Source organism: Falco naumanni, chromosome 4 (assembly GCF_017639655.2).
Source record: "Falco naumanni isolate bFalNau1 chromosome 4, bFalNau1.pat, whole genome shotgun sequence".
NCBI classification, from domain to species: domain Eukaryota; kingdom Metazoa; phylum Chordata; class Aves; order Falconiformes; family Falconidae; genus Falco; species Falco naumanni.
In genome coordinates, this window is record NC_054057.1 from 92,102,089 (window position 1) to 92,122,376 (window position 20,288).

Sequence of the window (20,288 nt, forward strand, 5' to 3'; positions counted from 1 at the left end):
GCTCTCCGTTTTAAGGCAATGTTTGGGATAACATTTTCTAAATGCGATATCTGCAGAACTGGGTGATGGATTAGAGAAATACCTTATTTTCCCTTCCTATCTGCGCTGTCTTTTTCCTCTGTCTTGCACGTCTTCTCATGTCTTTTTTAATAATGGTATTTTTCCTAACACAAAAAGTATTAGGTCCTGGGTTTGTATCTAAGAATATGTGTGGCAGTTCCCAGAATTTTTAGCCAGGATGTTGCTGACCCATGTCAGACCCAGGCAATTGATCCATTGCATTTAAGGGGAAAGCAAATGAGGTACCAGAAGAAAATGAGAGTGAAGGTCACACCTGAGACACCTTCTGTCCCATCTCCTGCTGCCCACAGTAGCCTGTGCCGGGGCATCCAGGTGCTGGAGAAGCAGCTTGTTCCATTAGGTAACGCCTCCCTGAGACAGGGTCTTCCTTCAGCATTGGAGGCAGTCAAAGCAGTATCTCCTTGAGCATCCCAGCTGGGTGTGAAGGAGAGTGAAGCTGTGATGCAATTAGCAACATGTTTATGAAGTCTTTTTAAGAGCAGAAATCAGGTAAAACCTGTTAGCATCAAATCAAAGTAACTAAATGATCTCATAGCCCATCCTCTCTAAATACAGTCACAGTCCCTCTTCCTGCATCTTGCCAAGAAATTTGTTGTCTTTGAAATGGCAGGGGAAGGGCTGCCCCTCTCTCTGTGGCTTGCCACCACTCCTTCACCCACGCCAGCACTTCACCTTTGGGGCACTCTCTTTTGCTGGCTTTGTTGTGCCAGAGTATGTTTGTTGTTCACTGATGTTGGGAAATGAGCTGAACCACATGATACCCCATAAAGTGGAAGCAAAGTTTTGTCTTTAAATGTCACTCTTCACTCTCCTGAGAAGGTCATTGCATTACCAGTCACCCTCTCCTGCCAGGTACTAGGAAGTCATTTACACGAATACGGCTTTCAGGGTCACTGTTCCCCAAAGTCATGTACACTTCCATGTTGTCCAAAGGAGACCAAATTATTATAATTCTCTGGCTCATCAGTGAGTCTTCGAATGCCTCTGGTTGTTCAGAGAAGCCTTAACATTTCCAGGCTGGACTAGTTCATCTCCACAGTTCGCTGTTAGAAATAGCAAAGATGTCACTTGTCTTAAAATATATGGTCTGCTGTTCCATTCCTAAAGGTGCTGTTATGCTAACAATAAATCTGCAAGAGACTGCAGGCAGAGTGTGGGATGTGATGTATTCAATATTCATCATGCTGGGACCCAAAGGAGTTTCAGGACACTTTACATCATGAAATTTCTCTCTTTAATTTAGCAGTTTCAAAATGATGGGCCAAAATACAGCCCGGGAGGTTGCAGTTGCATCTTCAATTGAATTTAAGCCAATAAACCAAAGGACTGTGTGAAAAGACAGTTACTGCCTCATTTCCAAAATGAAGGTTCAGACTGGCTGGTTTGGCTTTTAATATTTCTGTTGTCTGTAGCTAATTTTAAGACCATGATAGCTTTTACTGGTATTTTCCTTTTTCCTCGTCTTTAACCCTGGAAAAATTGTTTGCTTCCATGGTGGGGCCAAGACCATCAGCAGAGCAAAGGATAGTTGCAAAGGCCATCTCCATATAGAAGACTACGTGTATTTATTTGAAGGGCAGAAGCCACCAGGAATCAGATGAAAGAAGGGTCACGAGAGCCTTTAGAAATGGGAAGGGCACAGAAAATTTGCATAAGCTGTCCAGGAGGAAGAAGGAAACTGCAGAAATAATGAGAGGATAGTTTTCCTCCTCTTCCTGAACAGTGAAGAGCCTCAGAGAATTGAAAGAAGGAAGCAGGGAAGCTCAAATATTTGCAGTGAAACTGGTGCCAAAGTGGGACTGTACATAACCTGCTGTGTAGGGCGCTACCAACAGACTTACTTGTTCCCCCAGGATCATACACTTAGGTCAGCCATTCGGAAAATCAAGCTGCGCTGGTTTCTCTTCTTGCCTAAAATCTGCAACCTGTGTTTATCCTGTATTCCTAAACTGGGTAATAGAAAAGGGTGGCAGAATGGCTTTTGCAATGTATTTATAATCAAATTATTCTTTGCATTGCAGCATTGGACAGAATCCATATATGAGGATATGTGAGGAGGAGAGAATGGGGGGACCAGAAAGACAGATAGGTGAGAGGCCCATTGTTGCATAGGCAACCTGCTGCAGAGCCAGGGTCTTCCAGGTATTTCCAAATAGCAGTCTAAGATGTATCGGATGAATGCTTAAGATAGCTTACTGCCCCAATACGATATTGCTGGCAACCAGCCTTGCACAATATCTCCAGAGGAAGGAGCATGAGCTAGAAGCAGCCATAGGAGGAAAACTCAAGATAGTTTTGGTGTGAAGAAACAATTATTTTATTTCTTGAGCACATTGGACACATTACGGCTCATATCAGCTTCTCAAAATTCTATCTAGATCTTCAATCCAGAAAACAAGTGCTCTTTCTTAGAGTATTAATACCAAGCAAGGTTTAAATTTAAACAACAATGTAAAGAGATGGTTCTCATGCACCCTTATAACAAGTACACAGAATTTAAAGTAATGATCTCTGAATTTATCTTCATCACCCTTCTTGCCTCTGGTGCTCTGCTTAGATCAGATTATCTCATTTGAATAGCAATGGGTTATGAAAAAAAGTCTAATCTATTCCTTCACTGTGTCACTGTGCATGCATACATTACTTTATTTTATTTTACTCCCTAAGGCACTTGCAAGAAAACCCCCAAATCCCTTGTTGAGTTGCATAAAAAAGCTCTGCTGGAAAATAAGAGTTGAATGGAATATTACTCTTTCCATGATCTCGCCATATAGAAAAATACAGAGGGTAGTTTGATTTCTGAGTAATTGAATTGCCATTTTGGGGGGCTAATAATATTTAGCTCTGCTGTACAGCACATTTTATCCTTAGATTTAAAATTCATTTATAGGTCAACTATCATTTTTATTCTATATGTCTGGTAGAACTGAGGTAGAAACAAGGAAGAAATGACTGACCTATGTCATCTAACAACCTGAATTACTTTCCGAGCCCCAGCCCCCATGACTGCTCAGCATCATGACTAGTTCCTAATTTTCCCACTCAGTTCTATTACTTCTAAATTGATGCAAACCATCCATGTAATAAATCAAAGGAATTTTGCCCATAACTGCAGGTTTGACTATTACCATCAAGCATATTTGAGAATGGAATGCCATGTAGTGCAAATCAGCATAGCTTCACTGAAATCAATGGAATTAATTTATACCCGAGTATAAATTAACTTATCTCAGTGAAGTCAGCGGGAGCTTTTGCTGTTCCTTTAATTGATGGCAGGATCAGGACAAAGGTGCCGTTGTGCTCTACTCTTAGTACCTGGGAATATGGAACATTTAAATTTTTACCTATTGTTAGGTCTTCAAAAAACTGAACAGGTTAACATAAAAGCGAGCTCCTAGTATCTTTTAACTCAGTTAGCCTAGAATACTGGTCTCATTAAAAGATGATCCTCTAGCAAGAAAGATGAAGATGGTGAAAAGTTTGAAAAATGAAAGCTTTGTGAAAAGACGTGAAGGAAAGTGTTATACCTGGAAATAGGAAACACGGGTGTAAAAATATCTTGTCCATCACCAAGCTGTACTGCTCCTGCAGTGATTCCTATCCCAAGATCATCATCTATTTCACAACTGCTAAAAGCAATCAAGAAATTATAGGGAGATCCTGTACTCTAAAAGATTGGTACAAGTTGTTGACTAGTAGAGGTGGCAATGATCTGTGAGAAGTCCCCGAGAGGGCAGATAGGTGCTGTGGCAGCGCAGCGGGCAGTTAAAGGGATGACTGGGATCCTGAACAGGTGGTTGCATTTAATTCAGCATTTCTGGGCCTAAACAAGTGACTGTTTGCTTGAGAACTCTACAAATATTTTAATATGAATACCTTAACTTGTTAGCTGTTTGTTACTGAAATGGGCACTTAGTATTGATGTAAGAGAAAGTCTGATCGCGAGGCTTACATTTTTACCTGGAATCTATTAGATAAAATATTATCTAGTTTAATTTAAATCATATTTTAAAATACTACTGAAGTTCGTACTCTGCTTGTTTCATCATTTCAAAGAGCTGCTGACTCATACACTACATAATTAATTTAAGTATCATTTGACGTTACTTTAATACAATCTCCTTGTAAGCACATGAGTAACATCCCAACTATTTAGAGTTCAATACATTAATTATAGACAAAAGTCAGTTATCACCGTTTTATCACAGACAAGTGTGAAGGGTCAGCTCATCCCCAAATTCATTGTAACCTCAGGGTGTTTGGTTACCATTTTGTGTCCATTTTTAGATGAGTCTGTAATGAGTTACATGAGTTAATTCCATTTTTATGGGTTCATGAAGCAGGATTGTCAAGTTATATGCTTCAAATTAGAAGAAAGGTTCAAAGAAGGAATGAACTCAGAATACCAAACCCTGACTGCAAGGAATGCCCAGCCAGGCAGAAAAGAACATTTGACCGTATGCTAGCAACCTGTTGATATTTTAATAAAGCACAAGGGATATTCAAGCAGGAGAATGGGGGAAAGCAGTCCTGCTTCCTCCAGCCACACTTTGTCCTCTGAATACAGCCTGAGGACTGACAGGGCACCTAGCACTTGGTTCAGAGACAAGGTGGGTTGCATGAAGGTCTGTCATGCCAACTGGAGGCAAAGAAGGAACATTTGTGTTTGCTTTGGGCATTAGGCAAGATTTTCTTTCATTTCTGGAATTTATGTTTTGATAGTCCTTATGATTCTTACTTATTTTGGACTTCATAAATGAATGCTTTTATTTGTCTTTAAGTTGAATGTGATTTAAAGACACCTTACCAGTATGGAGGCATTTGAAGGGTATGGTATTACATGTGGAATCTAAAACTTCCATGTACCATTCTCAGACCCCTCACTAAACTGCTCTGGTTTTTGATCCAGCTCTGTGTGCTGGTTTGGGAGTTAGTTACGCTGTGGCTGAGAAATATCTTTCACATGCATGTTGTTAGCCAAGTAACAATTGTACTTTTTTCTCAGTGTTACAGCTTAGAATATTTTTAAAAGCTATTACCTGGAGTACAGCTTTCTTATGATCTTGAAACGTGTATTCCCGGTTCAAAGGCAGTACCTTGTGTTCCTTAAAATTAAAGCATGTCCTAATGAAAAGCTCCTTAGTCACTTGTTCATGCGAATAAGTACTGTTAGTTTTGGTAATTGCTTCTCCTTTCTAGAAGAATTATGATACTGATATAGGTTTATCAATCACAAACACTAATAGTGGAACATTTTACCTGTGCTGCAGCTCATGAATGGCAGCAGACTTATTAGTTTCCATAGCAACACCATCTCCACTTTCCAAGGTCAAAAATTCCTCCCATCCAATCGGTGGAAAGTATAGTGTGTCTTCCTGTGACTACCTGGATATTCTGTAAAAACAGGAAGAGATATTGCGTAATTAAAATACAGTTTTGAAATAAATACCCCAATTTTCCCTGTATAAAATCATGTTCTACTGCACCATTTGAAGACTCAGACACTCAAAATACAATAAATAGCCTAGATAGGATCGTTCCAGCACAAAAATAATTCCCAAATGACACAAAGCTGGCAACAAGATCAATGAAAAGCATACGTGATGTTTGAGACCCATGCATCAACTCCACGTGCCACAGAGTTCGCTTGCACAAGACTGAGTTTCACCAAGTAAGAAAGCAAAATCTGCCTGCGGTCCAGCCGTCAAACACTGCTGGGTTAGAGGAAAGGGTGTCTGCAAAAATGTACTCTTCTTGACTCCTAAACATCCCTCCCACTTCCTGATTTTTCTTGCTCTGTAGTGGTCTGACTTCTGATCCCAGAAAGGATCCTTTGGTGAACGTTTTTTCATATAAGCAGTTATTGATACAAAGTGGTAGATGTCATATGGGAGGAGAGGACAATACAATGTCATAATTGCACGATGGAAAAAAAAAAAAAAAAAACAACAGCCCAACAAAATTTTTTGTGTTAAGATTTATTCTTCAGGAATGAAACATTCTCCCCTAAGGATTTACCTAACAATTTGCTTTAATTTCCTTTGACATTTCAGTCAACATATGATGAATTAAGCCAGGGAAAAAAGTATCTGTTTGGCCTATACTCCCAAAGAGCAAATGAGTAATTTACTGTTGGGAATCAGTTCATAAAACAGCTGAAACCAGAAATCACTTAATAAAATGGCTTTACAAAATCATAAAATCATTCTAAAACTTCTAAGTGATGAAAATTTTCCACTGAGAAATTACATTTATGATCCACATTTACAGATCCATATTCTCTTCTCACTTGTCTCATTTTTCATACCAGTGTGAAAAGATATCATACAGGGTTGCCCTGAAACTTATTGCTGATGTGAGTGAGAGAGATACTTTTCAGAAAATTAAGAAATTCAGCTCCTTTGGAAGTCATCCCACTTCTGTAGGGGACCTAATTCTGTTCATAGGTTTTTATACATGCCACCTAAAAATTGTAGATGGTCTCAGGGGAGACATATATAAACCTGGTGCACAGTTGCTAGTTGCCATTTCAGGCAGGAAATGATCAAACCTTGAACCCTGACAAGCTTCTAAGTTTATGAAAAAAAGGATGGAAAAAGCAGAGTTTCTTTTAACCTTTTGTGAGGTCCTACTTCACACACATCTGAGGCTTGCTGAAGCAGTTGTGTCATTTAAAAGTATAAATGGCTTGAGCTGTTTAAAAAAAAAAAAAAAGAAATTGAAGTTTGGATAATTCTGTCATAGCAGAAACAAAGAAAAAGGAGCTGTGTGGTTGTTTTATACATCAGTCCTGCCCCAGGCAACAGTAACTGCACCTCAAATATCCTCAACAGATATGTGTCCATCATGCTTCAAAGACCTATGGTGGTGTAAGCCTTTTCATAACTTCCTCAGGAAACTCTGACATTATTGGCTTCAAAGTTATTCTTAACATTGGCTATAAATGCTTTTATTTGTCTACTATTAACGAATGTGGACATTTCTCTCTATACCTTTGCATGTTTGAAGAACATTGTTATGTTTTATATTATTTTTCCCAAGTCATTGTTTTATCCTTTCTTCTCAGTTCTGTCTCCTCTGGATTATTTCAGCATAGCTGACGTTTATCTGCAAGCACATTGCACAGAGCTGGGCAGAGCGATGATGAACAGCCATTTCCTATTTACACATTCCCAAATGAAGATGGCTAATTTTATTAATATATCTCTATACTTGCATTCAGTTCAGGTCCCACTCTAACCCCTTCTTTAAACCACCTGGCTTTAGTGCACTGATTGATCAGTGCGTACTGTCTGCATTAACTATTCTACTTAGTATGAAACTTTGTACTTTTCCTTGTTGAATTACATCACATTTATTTCACAGCCTTTCTCTTCTTTCTCAGTATTTTATTGAAGCTGATGTACACATGTCTGATATTTAAGACAGAAAAAAAAACCCTTACTTTTTTTTTCTTGTCCTTCCTAAACAGAATGTATTCTTTCAGATCAAAAAGTTGTAATTTTAATTATTTACTAACATTTTGTGTTAATTCCTCCTATATTAATTTTGTGACTTTGACTCCCTACCTTCCCCTGTGATCCAGTTTTAACTTTTTTTCTGACTAGATGTTGGCAGGAGAGATCTGTTGCCTTCGGGAAGAGTCCTCAAACAGTCAGGACTGGTACATCCAGCAACATCCCTGGGTGGGGAGGCTCAAACTGCTCATTTACCAACAAAGAGGCTTGCTGAGTGCCAAGGTTCCCTCACAGTATCAGTAGGTAACAACTGGTATTTGTCTACAGTTTATCCCCTTTTGGTGAAATTCTTGCAATGAATTTTGTGCATTCCCACATGTTGGCATTTCTATTTGTATTCACTGCCTGTGGTGGGCATTTTTCTGTGGTTGTTTTTCTTGATGTGGACAGAGAGCATTTCCCAGTGCTGCCTGCTCTAGTCCCACCCAACTGTCTTTCCTCAAGATCTCTCAAACATGTCCTATTTCTGGACATCGCAGATGCGGTGTGTGAGTTACTTTGTGCAGATCACCTGAAATCCTTTTTAAAGGTGCAAGAGGCAATTAAGGCTCAAAAGAAAAAGAACTTAAACCCTCCAATGTTACTCACATGCTTCCCAGGGGGAATATTCTGAGCAACTAAAAATCACCAATAAAAGCTAATTAACTGACCAGATCCATCCTTTTCCAAGACACTTGCACTTTCTTGCAAGGACAGATCCTTCTGAAAAACTCCCTGCTTTCTATTCTCCTCTCGTTGAGTTATACATGAGTCTTTTGAAACCAAGCAGCAAGTACTTGCTGCTGCCAATATTCAGAATATATGCCCCAAACTCTTTGTATTCTTATAAGGTATTGATCAGTCCTCAGAACTGTAAATCTCCTGCTTCTGAGACTGCAAATTATGGGGCATTTATTGTAAATATACACACACACACATACACACACACATTTCCTTTAAGTAACCCAACTGTTTTACTTATTTCACTCTGACAAACACAAGGACCTAGCTGGCAAACAGGCACTTAATAATTTTTACAACGTCTTTCCAACAGCAGCTTCCATGGGATTATTTACTGTCAAATTAAATCAAGAATAAATGAAAAAACTGAAATATTTATAGCATAAGAAAAATCTGGTTCAGACTAGAAATCCCAGACTGGCATTAAATCAAGAAATGTAACAAGATAAATTGTGCCATCATACTCTTTGTTTTTTGGATGTAACACTATCACTTATTCTAATTGTTATGCCACAGTTTGAACAGTCGGTCTAGATAGATAGATGGAAAACAAAGTATGTTAAATATGATCATGGGGGAAACATTACATTTTCCCCTAAAAATACTGATTGCGTGTCCATTTGTCAGCAGCATGTAATTTATACAAATATGTTTGTTACAGAAGTAGTCAGCATCATTTTTTGTTGTTTTCCCATTACAGAAAACAAGTCTGTAGAAAAGGACTCAAGCCTCAGATATTTTCAAGCTGTTGCTTTTTCTTCTTATCTGTGGGGGAATGGAAGATATCTATTCCTGAGACATCTAAATGTGACGTGTGGGACATGAAGGGGTAGTATATATGAGACAAACAGATAGAAATACTGTGGTGGAGGAAAGGTGTCTGAAACAAGTCTGGGGAAACGATGCTGGTCAGCTCTGGCTCTGCATGCAGCAACAGGCAAGCCACTGCCTGGATGGGCTGTGCAGCACCCGCTGCTCATTGCAAATAGTCTGAGTAATAGTACTGGAAAGAAAGTACACAGAAGTGTTGCTTTCATCAAACATTTCTTTCTGGGTATCTGCAATATCAAAAATTTAAGTGTAATCATGGGATACAAGTAGATGCGTTGACTTAGTGGCATTGCACTTAGCATGTAGAGGGAAAGTTTTTTTCAGTCGTGTATCTGAAGCATGCAGTTGTATTGCTGTTTTCCCTTGGCGATGGAATTTAGAAGGACATACGTTATAGATTTATTTTTTAATTAAAATGGCCTGATGTATATTTAGTGCATTAACAGAAGAGCCAATATTTTATTTTTTACTGAGCTGAGGCTCAGCCTGGTGCCCAGGCTTTGGGTTTCAAGACCTATACTTTCTTCATCTGCTTATTATTTAGGTAACAAACCACTTACAAGATCAAGTCAGTGACAAAGGAGAAAATGCACTTCTAGTGTCATCTGAGTTTTCATGAAAATATGCACCAGTTCACATTTCTGCCACAACTGTCTGTTAGTTTTGTAAAAGCAAGAAAAGTCGGTTCAGGTGGTGAACTGGCATCTTTCTGAGGTAAAAGTTGTCAGGCAGCAGGAATGATGAGATTTTGCTCTTAGCTAAATTCAAGCAAATTGACATTTTTACCCATGGCAAAATGTAGCTCTGTTTGCAGAAATAGCAACTTTTTGACCTGGTGAAAGAAACAGTGTGTAACAACAGGGATTTGGAGCTAAATTCCACAGTTGTGCTGGCAGAGGGGATTCACTGCAGGGCTGGTGTATTAGTGTAACTACCTATAGAAAGAGATCTGTTGAATGCATATAGGAGGAAAGGAATAAAAATGTGAAGAGGCTATAATCCAGGGAGCACATGCATACCTTTTTTGCTGCAGCCTCAGCTTTCCCTCCTACCATCTTCCACACATCTATATTATCTTTTGAATTTGGCCTTCCATACTTTTGTATTCTTCATCTGCCAGAAAATAAGCTGAGTCTGTCCCAGCTAGGCTTGCATTCTTGGCACACCGTTGCTCCTGATCTCTATATTGTCTCCTGAGCACCTGATTTGAAGGCATCTAATGTGAATTTTCTCATGAATGCCAATGATATACAGCTACATTTTTCTTTTCAAACTTTTTATCCCTGAGGCGCTTTCTGCACTCAAACTATTTTCCAGATACCCATAACAGACTGAATAGCAAATACTTGTAACTACCAGAGCAGAAGCAGAAGCGACCAGTTTTACAGTCTCCAGCAAGATTTACCTATGCTGTTGTAATACTTACTGCTTATTTAAAATTATTGAACCATATTTCAAAGGAGGAAAGTACTCCGTGTTATTTAACTAAGGTTTCTGATAGTGATCGCTCCTATTTTCCTTTTTCACAAAAGAACTTGGATTTTCATTTGTTTTTCACTCCTGACTGCTGTTGCTTACTTTTCCTAGGGAAACAGAAAATATTGTAGCTTATTTACAATTCAAATTCAGTACATAAAGCCTTCAGAGATGGTTTAAATCTTGTGTTTTCAAAACATTTTCCCAAATCCTAACAGCTCATTGCGTTTCAGGTGACATTGGGACTCATACGTGGTGTGACACTGTAGATGCTTTTGTGTCTTAAAGTCCCCATGTTAAGGCACCATACTGGCATACGGGGAGCCGTGGTCTGGACTCTAGTGTCTATGATGAGGCCTCGCTCAGCTCCCCAGATGGATTCATCAGTATTGAAATAAGCAGATAGGAAGGCCATTGCTGCTTACTAAATATTAATGGCACTCTGGTAGTCCTGTGATCTCTAGGGACAAGGCAAAAGGCTTGGGCTGAGCAAACTGCCCAGCAAACGGGATCCACCATCCCTGCATCACATGAACTTACTCATCTTCCCATGATGAAGGATCCTTCTGAGGATTCACACCTTCTTCCAACAGTCAAGTATGAGACAAAACAGGATTTCCATATCTTAGAAATAATTTTGATTTTTCACTTGATTTTTATTTTCATAGACAGCAACAATTAGAGAACTTAAACTAGAAAGCTGAGTGAGAAGCACCGCTCTCCCATCAATGCACTGTGGAACATACCTGTGAGCTTTGTGTGCAGTTAGCGTCCCGCTAGCACTGCTGTGCAATGCCCTGGGAAGGTGTTAGTGACACGCTTTCACTGGAACATTCTATCTATATGCACTGGTTTAATGCAATAGCACAAACATTTGTGTGGGCATTCACAACTGTAAGTAACCGTGTCTCGGTAGGAAAGAGGCAATGAGAGAATTTGCTGTATTTAACCCAAACATAAAGACTGAAAGATATAAACCCCAGTGTGTTGCATTGTTGGCAAATCAGCATAAAAATGTCTTTCAGCAGTAAACTGCTTAAGTCATAATGAATAAAACTCTTGCAATACAATCACAGCCCTTGTGCTTAACCAAGCCTTAGGAAAGCACAGTAAAGGTGCAGTTATCTCATACAAACCATGTTGTTCAGAGTTTATTTACTAGGACTTTGATTTTCTTTTTTTCAGTTTATACACAGTATGCAATGCTAGTAATCATTCTGAAAGGGCTGTCTCATGTGCAATATAAAATTTTGCTTCATGTACTCACATTGCTCATGTACCAGCGTTGCTGGTAATGTTTCCTTGTAACTTAGGAGATACAGACATACTAGCTTTATATATATGTATGTCTCTATATGTATATATGTATGTGAGTCTGTATGCATACACAGTACAAACAAAGGTATAATTTGATTCGATCATCTCAGCTGTTTAGGAGTTTTTTTTACATATAAAGTTATGGTTCTATTTTTTGCTCTTTGCAGTGTTGCCGATGATAAATAAAGACAGAAATATCTCATTGTGGTGGAATGGGATAAGACAAGCACAGGAGTTGGTTTTGTTTGAAGAGTGGTGAAGTCTTTTCTATTCATTATAAAATCTGGCTGGTCTATCAGTCTCTTACTCCCGGACACGTGGAGCAAGGGTATTAGTCTGTGTAGGAGATGTTGGGGTGCCCTTGCACAGCCAATATATTGCACTTCAGGGTATGTCTTCACACCTGCAGCTTTTCATGAACAGCACTGGGCTGTGCCAAGGATTGGCTTCCATCCAGACCCATCGACAAATCCCTTGCAGGGAAGCGATAAAACTAAAATATGCTACCAGTTCGGGTTGACACTGCCCAGAATGGTAAACGGCATTCAAGTAAACTGCTTATCCCATTGCCAGAACCGTGGGCGCTGAATTCGTTATAAAGAAAATCCCAGTACTTGCATTACTCTTTATAATCCCTTTTCCATGGTTTCTGTGTCCACTTAGCATGCCTAGCTTTGTATATAAACATGTTGTGATTCAAGTCAATTGAAGACAACATATAGTTACAGAGTCAATATATTGCTTTGCAGTAATTTCTGTTCTGTAGTCTCTATTACATGGAGTATTATCTTTTGGCACATCATTTATATGTAGGACTGTCCAAATTCAGGCTTGTGTGAAACATTTGTCACTTAATTAAGTGAGGCACATCATTGCATGTGTCTCTTAAAATTTTCAGTGAATTATTGTTTTTTGTTAGTCACCTCATTTTACCCTGTGTAATGTAAAAAGCAATTCTATCAGTTTAAGTAGTTTAGAAATATGTCATGAACATTAGTATTCATTACTGATATTCCTGGAGGCAGCAGTGAGGATCAGCATCCGTTTAGAGTGAGTAAGCTCCTCATCTTTAAGATTCTGAAATGTGATACCAAGAAACACAAGGTCTCATGCCCTAGTACAATTGTGCTTTAGTTTCAGCTATACATGCCTCAGTGCTGTGTTCTCTATTCCTAGCAGAAATTATCACTTCTGATTTCAGGAAAATGTGTTTTCTACATTAAATTCGTAGCTGGGATAAGCATAGGTGCCTTTGACAGTGGATTTCTAGCCTGCAACTCTTTTCATAAACTAAATAGAAGTGAGGCAGGAGTGAGGCAAAGTAGAGTAATAATTTATCTTATGTTGTTTGATAGAAAGAAAAATGTCAGCCACAAAAGCTTCCTGGGGCAAATGGATAACCTTAAAGAAAGATTTGCAGCAGTGATAGTAGCATTTAGCAATGACTGCCATGTTTCCAGCAATTGAGGGAAGGCAAAACTAATTCAAGCTCAGGAGTTTCTGTAGGCGATATGTACAGTGGTTCGCCAAAAGATTATGTGCTATTGACCTGCCATCTCTTTGCATTTGCAGATGCACAGATCCTGGAGACATGCTGGAAGAACTAACCTAGTATACAGTTTTCCGTTTCACTTCCCTTTTTGTTTGCAGTTTTAAGTCTTCCATTGTGTCGTATGCAGTATGAAGACAGAAAAAGCAAAATTTATTACTTCTGTTCCTAGACTTGAGAATATGTTAAGTTCTTGGCCTGGTTGTGTAACCCAGTCACAGTCTAACTCCAGATGGAGTCAAGATCCAGGTATTCCCCAACCTTTCACAGAGGGTTATCGCAGGAAGGAGAGATGGGAGCTTGGACTGACCTAGACATGCTCCAGTTGTTGCCCCTTCTGGACATGACTTCCCTCACAATGGCAGGAACAAGATCTAATGCTGCCTTAGTTCCAACACAATGCTTAGGTCATCTAAACCTTTTTCCCTTTTATCAGGTCAGAGGTGACAGATCACCTCTCGCTCTTTTAGTTTCATCCCTTTCCATGTCTCTGTACCAGCACTAGGAGTATCGCCTGCCATGAAAATGTTTATAGGGGAAAACTAGAAACAATCACAGTTATTAAACATATAATGTTTCATATGCTAAAGTGCCTGAAGTCCAGATTCTCATGTAGAACCTGCTAATTGGAATACTTATTTAAAGACATGGCAGAGAGATGTTAGCATCTGCTACAATGTGATGGCAACTTCACCCACACACTAGCTTCATATAAGGACTTGGGTTATGACTTCGGTCCTCCAGAGTCATTCCAGGTAGTCCTCCTGGTATAGGACTTTCCAGCTCTTTGCCAAGTAACTGACAGGACTGCAAGGGCCAAATACAGGAGCTATACACATTCTTCGACTGAAATAGTGCTGCTCTCATTTAACCTTTACCTATGTGGGAATGGACAAACACCTGTATGAAATCTTTTTTGTAAGTTTTGATGAGATGAAAATTTCAGCCTAGCCTTCAGAGATTTCTGTGAAGTGCAGAGAAGAACATTTTCCATTTGAATTAGAGTTCTGAAGGTGTCATCATATAGACAATTTCCAACAACTAAAACATTCTCTACTAATCATTCAATACAGTCTACAATAATTACTGAGCAAACATTGAGATAGAAAAGATCTGATAAAAGGCTTAAAAGGTTTGGCTGAAGTGTAAGTGTGGATCAATTTTCACTTTGATACATTATGAAATACATTTTCTGAAGAGATCTGAAAGTGTTGAATTTACCAAACCTGACAATATAAAGTGTAAACTAATTATCGCATTTCTTTTAACGTGTTCACAAACACTAAAGCTAAACATCTAGATGGTACCTGAATACTGAGACTGGAAAGCATAAGTTATTCTTCACAGATGAAGTTTAATATCTACTTCATATCTGTCAGTAAAAGCTTAAGAACTCTAGAAAACATCTTTCCAAATATTATCAGTGCAATAATGATAATAAAAAAAAATTGATTCTATTCCAACAAAAGTTAGTAGCAAAATTCCCATTTCTTCAGTAAAATAGGATCAAAATTAGAATGTCATCAAAAGATACTGTGCAAGTTTCTTCAAGGGTAGGGATGTTAATAAAGGAACTGCTGATAAACCTTTACAATGGTATCTTGAAGACTTCACCTCTTTCAAGGTCTCATGCAGCAGTTGTTTCAATATGAGACTTCTATCACAGGAACGCTTTAATTTGTGCCACCATAAAGTCTGCTATTCAGTGTTTTCATTTTAATCTTTTGCTTGCTTCATATTTAATATCCCGGATCTTTTTATTAAAATCCATATTAAAGGTATTGTGATATCTTTATGGTGCCCTCCTTTCAAACAAAATAATACCCTTAGTTGCAAAGCTTTTCCTTCTGCATTTCTTATGCACCTGTACCTCCAGCTGGTGAGCATGGAGGGAATCGCGGTGCACGGAGGGACTGATGCAGTGCCAGGTCACCTCGCTTGGTACCTTTCACTCCAGCCAAAGTCAAACTGTTGTGTTTCTCCGAAGTGTAATAACAAGCCTCTGGCCTTCTCAGCAAGAGACACCCAACTGGGCACGTTCATTGAGCTAATGGCAGAGGGGGTTTCCCTGTGGTGCCTCACAAACCTCATTTGATCAGTATGCAGCTGGAATTCGCCATGTACTGAGAGAGACCCTCTTTTTATTGTTCTTGGCTTGTTGATGTATTATATATTTACCAGCATAGAATCTCATTCGTGGTTTATTGCTCTAACATCTGAAATGATCTCTCCCTTTCTCATTTCACTGTTGCTCATCGTTTGTTATTCCTCCCAATTACAACCAGCCAGCTTCAAATGCTGGGCTCACAAACCCAGCAAGGGCACCAGTCTCTTGTCATCACAACACCTAGCTAGCAGCTTCTCCTACTTAAACAAAATACCGTTACAGCCAGTTTATTGAGAAACTATTCATTTTCATATCCTATCTTCTGGGGGAGAAAGGGGAGGAATGATGTGCTTTGCATGTGAAACGTCAGGCACAAGGTATGAAAGAAAGCAAGACATAACAAGTGCTGTGAGGGGTATTGAGTGGATATTAAACATGACACTTGAATGATGTGGTACATCAGAAGTCTGCTTCTTGGGCTCCCTTACAGTGCAACAAGTCATCCTGGGACTTGGTTTCAGGAAAAAGGCAGGAGGATTTCTCTGCTGAACAACAAGGTACTGCAGGGCAGCTGTAGGGAAAAGGAAAGACTTCCTAGGCTTTGGGGAAAGGTGTTCAAGTCCTTTTTTTCTCTTTTATTGAAAACGTGCTAATGAATTGCTTCTAATCTTCTCTTGATGGGCAGGTGATACACTCTCCTTGTCCCAGGAACGATAAGCTGGAAGACACTCCAGCATTATGATGGCAGGGAATTTATAAGAGCTTTCAGCAGGCTCTCCTGTAGACCTGCAGTGAGACAGGATGTCCACACTGACTCCTTTAGGGTTCAAAATGACACCTAAACTCACCTGAAATAGTTTTGACTGGTACTAGAGGCAGCAAGACACTAGCACCAGTTTTGGTCCTTTGAACTACCTCTTTTCTTTTTTTTTTTTTCTTTTCTTTTTTTAATATGGCTGAAAAAACCTACCCTGGAAAAAGAAATGTTTGATTTACTGACACTGCACTTCCTAGTTCCTGTTAAGAATGATGATCATCTTGTGTCCACTCAGATCTTACAGCAAGATATAAGACAGTGGCTGTCCTGTAAAAATCAAAGCCCAAACCAAAGCCAAAAACCCTCCTCCAGTCAGACTGCAGCTTTACTTCAGCAGCATATAACCCACCCAGGAGCCATGGCAGCTGTGTGGCAGGGGAAAAGCAGGTGTGAACCAAAGCCCCAATGCAGCCTGAGTTTTGGGGATACCAGTCACAGGGTGAGCACTCATGGGGGTTCCCAGTGGACAGCACAACGTGGTTGTACATGGACTGCAGAGACACCCACCCATCCACCAAACTTGCTTCCCAGAGTGAATGTGCATTTGTGCAAAACATCAGTGGAGTTCAGTTTTGCAGAGTTGGAGAAATGCTCTGTTGAACGAGGGGCTTATAGAAACATCTTCAGAAGGAGACCAGGGAGTCCACCTGCCACTCCTGCCTCAGAAATTCATGGATCAGAGTTGATATTTGTAAACAACAACAACAAAAAAAAGTGAAACCAAAGCTAATTTTAGACAAGAACCTGGAAGGCTGCTGAGTTATTAACAACTGGTTTCAGCCTGGCACAAAGTATTAACAGTATCATGAATATAAATTATTATCTTTAGATGTCCTCAGAGAGTTGTCAGGAAATATTTAGATTTTGTAATAGCCATACGTTGCTGTGCAGCGATAAATAAAGAAGCTAGGACTGTTTCTGTGCTGACCTCGGCGGACACAAATGCTTATAGGTTAGATGAATTTAAACCAGCTGGCAATGAGACTAAGTTGAATGCTAAATAATGTAAATAGGAGCAAGGCAGAACTGTAATGCCAGGGTGACTTTAAGATTAGCTGAACCATACATGGCCATTATTTTTGCCTAAGATGAAGTCTCTAATCATTTTATTTGCATGCATATGTGCATGAATGTGTGTCAGGAGGGAAAGTTAATTTCAGGGCTTATTGTTTAACAAGTAAATGATTCAGTGTGAAATGATGATCCTTACTGTTCCCTTCCTCCTTGGTGATGCTATTTCTGTTTATTACTATCATTTAGAATCTCTTTGATAATGAGGAAAAGAAGAAAATAACCAGTTGGTTTCTAGATGAAATTGGACTTAATTCAGCATAATCGATGTATTTTAAGATAGGAGATATATCCAAGTAGAATAATCAGTGCAGCAGATTGTTTTAATGTCTAGACAGGGTTCAAGATGATCTGGAGAAGGGAACAGGCATACAAATTATTTACCTCTTTTGCTTGAACAGTGTATCTGGATGCTGGTGGAATGCAGAAGCTAAATAAAAGTCCTTCAAACAAAAGCCAGGGAGTAAAGTGCTGGAGTTTCTAATGTCTTCACCATACCGAGTGCCTTTTCTATAGAAGGTTTTTGGGTGCTACAACAGGAGTGGGGAGCAGAGGGTTCTCAGGCTGGATCAACAATAATGAAATTAATTAACAACCAAGGCAAAGCCCGCTCATATGAAGGTCTGACACTAAAGCACGTTTTGTCCCCTGCCAGCCCACTCATACTGGCCATCTCCCTGTGCTATTCCCTTGTAGTTATATATCCCTAATACTTCGGTCTCTATTTAGGAGAAAGGAGCCTGCAGCTCTGTCCTCACCTTGCAGCACCCACATGTAGCCCGGTCCAAGCAGCAGAGCCAGCGGACACTGCTTGAAATGACTTTGACTTCACACCTGTGTGACAGGGTGAGCACGTAAAGCACGATGCATGCCTGAGGGTTGTAGTCTATGCACCAGGTAAGCCAGAGAGGAGGAAGGGCGAGGGGCTGGAAATTGGGTGATGCTTCCCTGCCTTAGAGAGTCCAAACCAGGTGGACAGAAGGTCCACTATTCTCAATTAAGGCTCTGAAGAAATATTATTTATTGGTGTTTAATAAATATAAATAGCCATGTCTTTCTTTAACAAGTTGCCACACATCAGACATTCAGCACAGCTTTGATTTTTAGAAGATGATCATGTTTCAAATCATAGTATATCTTACAGACTTCTTTTTTTCTATTTAAACTGGTAATTTGAAAAGAAAACTTGATTATGAGCTGCATATTTGAATATATATGGGGAAGCACATGTTTACATGGTCTAAATATAAGCACAATTTAGAAATTCCTTTTATTACAGAGAACAATTTGACGTATTTTAAAGAAGACTAATCTATTTTCCTTTTTCCTACAATTAAGGTTTTTTTCTTTTTGCTCAGAATTCCATAGACACATCAAAGTTCGTTCAAAGTCACTTCAAAGTCAGTTCATATAACATACCAATTGTATCAAGTTTTTTGAGAAATAGGATATAGTTCTAAGCCTAAGATTAATTGATTTTTGTTTGTTTATTAATGGAGTTGTGCAATTGATGCAGTTTCCTAGGACTTATGTATGAGCTGTTTGCTCATTCAGGAGGCAGACCTTATCAAGTGTCACCAGGAAGATAAAAGAAAGAGATAGAGAGAGACATTAATACATTTTATTACATTAATTACTACTAGACTCCTGTTTTGCACATGGCAGATGATTTCTTAGAAACTGATTCTATTTCTCGATAATTATACTGCACTCCATACAAGTCACGCATGCAAGTATCAATACATTTGCATCTGCTGGATATGCATCAGACAATTTATATAGATTCAGAATATGTTAGAAAAGCAAAATGTTAGCTTGAATAGTAATCAGTATTTATGAATGTTTTCTCTTCCTGGATACACTAAAGAGATTTGAACTTGGACTTACTATTCTGGAGGTGTTCTCGGTTTTTGACAGGTAAACAGGGTTCGATACTCTAGTGCTGTAAGTAGGAATAGCTTTGAGCTTAATGCAGAAATGCTAATTTGCACCAGATAGGAGTCAGGACCAAAGATATTTGGAAGAAAAAGCCTTTAAATTTATCTGTTGTAAGATAAAAATAATGGTTTTACTCAGGGTTTCCTAACATGAAAACAGATAATATTTAGGATGCACTTTTTTATGTATGCTCTTATTTAAAATATATCAATTCTAAAATGCTAAAATGTGAAGGTCCATGAAAACTGTTTACATCAAACCTGGCCATGACTGGATATAAATATTTAGCAAGAGGTTTTTACTGGCATTGAATTTTTTTTTCCATAGGCAGAACTTCGTTTTCATTTCTGCTTTGTTTTCTCGTCTATTAGACTGTACATTGAAAACTAATAGGACTTTAACCTGTTTTCTTGTAACATCAATGCTCTGAGAAGCCTCTTTTACACCCTTTATTTCAGCACTTTCATTTAGATTCTCTTTATGCACCAAAATATGTTGTTGGAATCACAGAGAATAATCTAGAGCAAATTGCACAACGCCAAATGATCTGTTATAATACAAAAAAAGAAATAGTAGTGAATTAAACACACTGCTATCTTACTCAAGGCCATTTTGAGGAGCACTTATTTTGCAAAGCACTTATGAAAATGATTCTGCTGATTAGGTACCCCAAAATACAACTAGGTGCTGGGGAACTATGCACATCCCTCAACACACCATAGTCCTGAGTAATTAGGTGAGCTGCACCACACTCACAAATTACAAAAGAAATTACCATAATGAAAAATCTTGAAGTTTTGAATATTAGTGTTGTGTCAGTTAAAGGAAGATGATGAAAATTCATCTGCGTTATTAGTTGTTACT

The 20,288-nt window shown here is 38.9% G+C and overlaps 1 protein-coding gene across 4 annotated transcripts in view; it reads right to left on the reverse strand.

Annotated features, from left to right (window-relative positions):
• Window positions 1-20,288, reverse strand: part of CNTN6 (contactin 6) — a 149,290-nt gene that overhangs the window by 112,650 nt on the left and 16,352 nt on the right. For all 4 annotated transcript variants that reach the window (XR_005827710.1, XM_040593036.1, XM_040593037.1 and 1 more), the window contains exon 2: window positions 5,341-5,475. Coding sequence is in view for 3 of the 4 variants with exons in the window: in XM_040593036.1 (XP_040448970.1) it covers window positions 5,341-5,395 (55 nt within the window). In the remaining variant the exon portion in view is untranslated. The remainder of the gene's footprint in view (window positions 1-5,340; window positions 5,476-20,288) is intronic.